Raw genomic sequence first — 7,500 nt, 5'->3', positions numbered from 1 at the left:
TGAGTCAGTCTGAAGAAAAACATTTTATGCTGTTTTTCTCATACAAAAACGCCACTGCTGTAATCTGCAGCAGTAAGGCCCAGCAACAGGAAATTGACCTCACAGTAAATTCTTTGCAGATTTGGTCATGTTTTTACCATGCACTTAAACTTGCATACATAACCTGAGACTGTACCTCTGGATCAAGGAATATGACAAGCCAAAATAAAATCAAGTCAAATTAAATAGCAAGAAAAAGCTGCAAGCAAAACCAGACAAAAAAAAAAAAAAAAAAAAAAAAAAAAAAACCAGAAAAAAAAGAAAAAAAAGAAAAATTGGTTGTGACTGCAAAACTGCAAGTATTAAATAAAGAAAGGAGTCAGAAGCAGATTCAGAAGTGACCGTATTCTGGTTGAGAGGGGCTGAGAAATACTAATGGACTTTTTAATGAATGGTTTGATTGATGAAAGAAGAAATTCTGGAAAAATAAATGTAATGGTGTATCAACATAAAGTATGGTGCAAAAAAAAAAAAAAGTGCATTAAAAAAAAAAAAAGCATTGCAAATAAAAAAAAAGACATGTAAATGTGTGCCTACCATTTTCCAGATAAGAAGGAGCCGTACCTTCTGAGGGGTCAAGGCGGCGAGCCCGCCTTCCATGTTTGGAATTGTTGTGTACAAACATGTTGTCTGAGACAGCCAGAACGTGGCCATCCACATTGACTGTTGTTGATACAACAACCTAAAAAGGAAGAAAAAAAAGGAATTTAAGAAGTCTGCATATTTTCAGGAACTCGGATATATTAATAGATCTTCTGAGACAAAACAACATCGCAATCTGTTACTTCTCACTTGAAGCAAAGTGAATGACAACTATGAATACATCTTTGTTTATGTGGCTAACATTGGTGATTTTTAGCTCACAATTGTTTCTCTTCAGAACCTGCTACACTAATTAGAGTTTAATCTCCTATTATGCTAACAAATGAATTCAATTCAGGGAAATATTCTTCTAGCCATTAGTTTCAGAAACACCCCTCTAGCCACTCATTTTAAAAGCTGCTGTTTTGATTGATCTGTTGATATATTGATTAGATAGTTTATCTAATTAAAATTTGTTCACTTGAGACTGTCTTCAAATGAAGGGTTGTGAGGATTCCAAATAAAAAAAGCTTAATAAATCAGGAACCATCGTAACTCCCCATTTTTTCTTCAGTAAATGATCTCCAGGTCAGTTTTACAATTACATTTAATGTCTGATAATGAACTTTTTTGCATCTGAAAAGACTGAGTTGAATATGAATAGTGAAAGTGTTTTCAATCCATGAAAAGTATCCCTTCTCAAGTTCATTTGGATGGTGATTGACCCTGGTATGTCAATGGAATTTCCTCCTTTATTTTTGAGTGAAAGGCTCCTATTCTTGTGCCCAGGTTCAGAGTCCGGCCATAGAAGAGATGATGGATAGGGCCTTCTTTGGCTTCCAGCTGCTTCTCAGTAGAAAATGGAAGAGGAACATATGCAAAACACACAACCTTCCCGATAAAAACACCTACACAATGGGTTTGTGAAACTCATTCTGGAAATGATATTTCACCACCACGAGCCAAAGAGGAAATTGTGAGACATGCGTGTGTTGCGTGTGACGTAGCTTCACAGGTTGGTTGTTATTATCCCAGATAGACTTTTACATCTTATTTAAATGCTCCAGCATGGGCCCTATGGTGCGGGTTCCAGATTTGCTAAATGCAATAATCACAGTAGCTTTTTCTTTGCGGCTTAGCATTAGTAGAGTTCTCGTGGGCAGTGGCTGTGTGAGGCTGTGTTAGGCCGTACCAACAGCATGGGAGATGGTGGCAAAGGCTAGTACAAATTTTAGCTTTTGTCTTCTGCTTATTTTACTTTTGGACATAGCAAAAATGATTTTCAAGGTTCTCACACCAGCTCCCATACCCAAGCACATAATGAGCAAAAAAAGAGGGGAAAAAAAACTATTCTCCATTTCCACGGCACTAGTCTCAGGCATCAGAAGACAATTCTTATCTGTTTCTGCGTTTTGGATCACCTCTGATCCTGCTTCTTATTCACAACCCATAATTAGCTTTCAGCTATCACAGCACCTTTTCTGTGTACTCTGCCTCCTCTGAGACAGCCATCTGCGTTCTCCTTTCGAACAGCCCGAGGGCAGCTCTCTGCCAGTCTGCTCTGCTCCCCTATCTTTCTCGTCCCAGAAGTGGACACTTTCCCTCCTGTCGACATCCACTTTGGAGAGTGCTGAGGTTGCACACTCACCGAAGCGCAGAGCTGCCGCCATGCCACTGGGCTATCAGCTTTCACTGGTAATGAGATTTGCAGACTTTAAAAAATAGTGCAAAACATACAGGTGTGAATTTCGGCAAAGACTTCTGGATTTGTTTCCTAGAACGCAGTATATTAAGAAGACAGGGAAAGGTGTATATAAAAATGACAACTATTTTTGTTCTGTCATGTATATATAGGTCAGTCACCAAGGGAAAAATACTGTAGTTCAGCAAAAGAAAGTAGACATGCTGTGTTTTGTTATATTGGCTTCTTCCTGCAACACACCTAAAAAGGTGCTGAGACAGTGAAACCAGTTAAAAATTTTGTTCAAGATCTGACAAACTGTTAAGTCCAGTTAAACCTTCTGAGAGGCAGGGAGATTAGCTAAAGAGACCCAGGAAAGTCTTTCTAGTGTCTACTGGTTCCATTGTCGACCACAAGATCACTCATGACTGATGCTTCATTTAGTCATCGGTGAGACAAAGAGGGCATTTCCACTCATTCCAGGTTTGACCTTCTGTTCTGTTCAGATGGATCAATATCACCAATGCCACGTGAAGCTGAGATGCATGAAAAATGGAAGCTTGGCTCAATTGTTCTGAAGAAATATTTTTTCCAGCTACAGATCTTTTCTGTTGGCTGGCTCAAGTGTTCTGGCTTCACCGGTTGGTTGGCTGTGCATGAAAACAGATGTCACATGTTTTGCTATCAAGTTTAACCACAAGTTATTCTTCTCATAACTAGGAAAGTTTTGAACATCTCAATACTAGCTTATTATTAGTCTCAAATATGAACCTTTTGGAAATCCTTTTGAAACAAAACATGTATAGTTCTTAGCAAGCATTTCAAGTGACCCTAAATACTGAGGAAATTTGTCCACCACATCAGATGTCTTTCTGTAGTGTTATCATTCACCACAAGATAATTCAAAAGCTGTAAGGAGAAAGTGAAGCATTAAGCATTTTCTAATAAAATTCAGATAAAAATATGTGTGTGATACTACTGCTGTTGGATTTACAAGCTGTAAACATGAAAGGAAAAACTAGATCCAGACTTCACCAAGTTCAGCAGCTGAATTTCTAACAGCTGTTTACATGGGTTACGTATGTAAAATCTCCACAAGTCTCAGTTCATACTACAATAGAGGTGTTGAAAACTGTGCTTTCACAGAAGGTACCCATCACAATGATCCATAACAGCCCACTGCAGAACTGGCCAGGTCCCAGAAACAAGCATTTAAATTAGTGGGGAATTTATAAAATAGCCATAGCATTTTGGATACATAGCATTGAAACTACACTAAGTAGAAGACTGACACTAGAACTTCATTAAACAAGAGCTGAAGAAGTTTGAAATTTCGAGTAAATCCCATATGGTATCTGTAGGAGATATCTGTACCTGGAATCGTCGCATGTCTCGTGGGTTGCCTGCATTCTTCAAACAGTTCTGATTGCACTTGAGGAAAAACTTTAGAAAGAATCTATGGAAATACAAAATTGAAATCTATTAGTTTCATCAAACTGTAGAGCCAATTTTAAAAAGCTTAATACAATCTTGTGATAGTTATACATAAAAGAATACAGCTAGTAAACTACTACTTTCTTAGTGGTCAATGTATGTATTTTAAACAGTTAGACCTCTGTCACAAACAGAACATTATGGCCAGGGAAAGGCAAATTCATATTTTTAATTTTTCAACAACTACAAGTATATTGACTCTGGGCCATATCTTAGCTTGGTGTGGGAAAGTCGATTTCAATGATTCATTGACTTCAAAGGCAGTGACTAACATCAGATGAAAATTTGTTTCTATTTTTTCTAATGTTTTTTGTTTTTTCACAACTTACATTAGCAGTAATGACCTCTATCCCAAAAGATTCTAAGGTAACAAAGGACCGGTCTTCCAAAAAGCTCTTGGCTTTGCCTCTAGCTTGGCAGATCTAGCTATGCAAAGGGACTTGGTCCAATCCTGCTGACTCCAGTGAGGCTCAGCCATGGATCTGGCCCGAAGAAAGGCCCTGTTTGAGTCGTGTTTTTTTAAAAGGTAAGGAACGTGGAGGATTAGACCGTGCTTTACGACCTCTCCAAGCTGTGCCAGCCTTTAGCTGTAAAAAGTAACTCTACCTGTGCACAGAAATCCAGCTGATTTTTTGCTGTGAGGCAATTAGCAATTATTTAGGACTAAACTGTACCACTGAGGCATCTCCCAGCAAACCATTCTGTAGCAATACTGCCTCACGGGAGCACAACAAGCACTTATGAGAAGGGGAAAAGCGTGAAAGGGTGCAGACCCCCTGCACTCCTGCACAGGCTGCTGAGTACGTGCTGTGGGGTGGTGGTTCCACTCTCATTCCTTCACTCGTCACTCTCAAAAATCACTTTGAAAAGAAAGCAACAATTTTGTCTCCATGCTAAGGCGTGCAGGTGGGCTGAGCCACGCTGCGGGAAGTCTCTAATTCCTCTTCTGACATCAGAGAATGTCCACAGCCTAGCACCTCCTCTTCCCTTTTCATGGCGTTCTGATTTCACATATAGTAATTATTTAAAAGCTCTAAGGGTTTTGGTTTCGGGCTCATTATTGGCACCAAGTAACAAGAAAGGCTCAGGACTCCTTATTCAGAGTTTCTCAGAGGCACCACCCCATCAGTTTGTGCTGTCCAACTTTATTCATTTTGAATATCAAGGTTAGGCAGAGCTTTTGTATTTAGTCTACGAGCCATTATTACTTATTCACACCGATCTGTACAAATGACTATCTTAGCTACAAACACTTTGCAGAAATTTTCATGTGCAAATAATATTCCTGGCAGGAGGTATGCCAAGAAATTCTTTCCTTCATCAGTACCCAATACGGCCCTATTGGAGTTGAGAAGAAATCTCCCAACAGTTGTGCCACACCACACTGTCCTGCAAAACTTTGGGGTGTCTGGACAGGAACATCACAAATGACTGCCCCATCCTACAAACTGCTGCCTACAGTCATGGCTCTTCTTTTTAAGTTAAACCTTGAAAAGGACCCTAATATCGACATGGGTTACTAATGCTGTAGGAGTGATCTCCCATATCAAGACAAGGGAGATGACTAGCTTCATTTCTATTGAGCATAGATAAGTCAGTGCCATCAATTCAGCTATCCCGAAATCTGCAAACGATTTCCAGCTGTTCAGCTGAATGAGAGCTGGAATTCCATTGTGGCTGACAGAATCTCCTCTCTTGGAGGTTCCCTTGCACTCAGGTTTTCTGCACACCATTGCAGGAATGCCACCAAGAGTTTCAAGCGTCCCATAAAACTACATTTGTGTTAGCCACATTTTCATTCTAATTTTATCTGCCTTGGGTTGTTTATTATTTTTTAGAGTTTGCGAGTTCCGGAGACCGACTCATCAACTGAGGACTGCCTGAGCACAACAGCATTTCTGTTCCATATCTGGTATTTCTCCCATACCTGTTAGGAGGCAGCTTTGATGCTGAGTCTGCCCTACCCTGTGCCCACCGCACGCCATGAGAGCCTTTGGCCTCACTGCTCCCAGTGCCACAGCCATGCTGACAAGGAACATCTCAGCTTTTTTTTCTGATCTCAGATGGGTGCTGTGAAGCTTTCTGAGCTAATGTTTGTGAATTGCTCTGGAATTCTTAAACGAGCTGTGCATGGAGAATGCTCAATATTATGCCTAGTGGATTTTTTTCTTAACTTGAAGCATTCAAGATGAATTGTTTCTATACAGAGAGCTCACATCCTGTCCAAAAAGGATCATTAAGCATTCCTTCACTAATCATTACCTGGAACCCATAGTTGTTCAATTATTTGTTGAAAAACAAAGCACACTTGGTGGAATTAGATGTTTTTACCATGAAGAACCCGAGCACTGAGCTAAGCACTGAAGCCACAGCACTGGGGTGAACACAAGCAGCATTCACATCCCAGCTCTGTGCACCCCTTGATACCACGACCTTTTTGTTCTTTGCAATCCATGTTTTCAGCAAATCTGTGGAGCACAGGTGGCACTGAGACAAGATTTTCAGAGAAGACAACATAAGTCAAAAATCACGTTCCCAGGCAGAGCATTTCTCATGCTGCTCAGGCAAAGAAAACTGACTTGATTTTTCTTCTCATCTGACCAACAAGAATCAGGAATGGATGATCCCTGCAGAAGAGAACAGGTACAGTTCTCAGCAAAGCTTGCAGACTTGTGGTAAGAGCTCTGCCACACATTGAGAAATCAGCAGCTGGATTTGAGCTCAGTTTGGCTGTGTCTCAAACCCAGTTTCTATAATAGAAAGGCAAGCCTTTCTAGATTTACCTCTCCATGCTACACTTTGTATTGTATCCATAAGTGTTGTCTTTGCAATAAATGCAGGCTTGCAGAATAGTCTTCCTAGGCATACCAATCTGTTCCTAAAATACTGATGTGGAAAAAAACCTTTGTGATGCTTCTCTCCTCCAATTTTTTCACATGGCTAGAAAAGGACTGCTACCACCTTAATTAAAATGTATTGCCTACCACAAGACTTCACTATTTTAAGATAAAATTTACATCTTTTATTAACTCACCTCACCTATACACTTAGCTCACAATGCCTCTCACCGCCCATCTGCCATCCGCGTACAGTAAGTCACTTGATATTCCACCCACCAATTTTTCCTAACAACCACTGTGCAATTAAACTCAACACGTTCTGTTGCGAGGTAAATTAGGCACACCTGCGGCCAGACTTCATTTGAACTGCATCAGAAAAGGACCTAACAAGGTGAGAGCGTACCACAAAGTTATAGTCCTGTCAAGCAATTAGGTTTTCACTTCTGGGACATCCGCACAGTGCAATTATGCTACACATTACAACCTGGCTAATCTTCTGAACAAATGTCATGTCTCAGAGAAGCTAGTAAAAGCAGTTCATCTGCAAATGTGTCTGCTCTTAAGCCTCCACCTTATGCACATAACAACCTACAGGAGACTTTTTTTGTGATATGAAAGATCTTTTTTCCATGGGAGATTTTTAAAACTCTGCAAGTGCCTTTTCATCCTTTTCACCTCTTCTTAACCTTTTTGAGAAGAGGTGTTGTAGCAAATAGACTAGAAAGACTTCTGTGCTTGAATTTCAACACTGAACAAGCAAGAAAACACTTGAACACTTATGAGTACAACTGGTGCCTTCAGTTTGCTTTGATTCAAATACTGCTTGGCTAAAAAAATATTTGTTGCAGAAAGCCATACTACAAA

The 7,500-nt window shown here is 40.0% G+C and overlaps 1 protein-coding gene across 10 annotated transcripts in view; it reads right to left on the bottom strand.

Moving 5' to 3' along the window:
* EBF3 (EBF transcription factor 3) overlaps positions 1-7,500 on the bottom strand; it is a 110,236-nt gene that overhangs the window by 36,247 nt on the left and 66,489 nt on the right. For 5 of the 10 annotated variants that reach the window (XM_042818103.1, XM_042818102.1, XM_042818109.1 and 2 more), the window contains exons 7-8: positions 3,677-3,758; positions 577-721 (exon numbers count right to left, since the gene is read on the bottom strand). In XM_042818103.1, coding sequence (XP_042674037.1) covers positions 577-721; positions 3,677-3,758 — 227 coding nt within the window. The remainder of the gene's footprint in view (positions 1-576; positions 722-3,676; positions 3,759-7,500) is intronic. The other 5 variants (XM_042818105.1, XM_042818110.1, XM_042818107.1 and 2 more) reach the window with 1 other exon arrangement.

The sequence above is a fragment of the Centrocercus urophasianus genome, unplaced genomic scaffold (genome assembly GCF_019232065.1).
Source record: "Centrocercus urophasianus isolate 14NV4802_14NV808 unplaced genomic scaffold, USGS_Curo_1.0 seq_17, whole genome shotgun sequence".
Taxonomy (NCBI): domain Eukaryota; kingdom Metazoa; phylum Chordata; class Aves; order Galliformes; family Phasianidae; genus Centrocercus; species Centrocercus urophasianus.
Note: the sequence above shows the minus strand (reverse complement) of the source record. Positions and strands in the feature narration are given on the sequence as shown.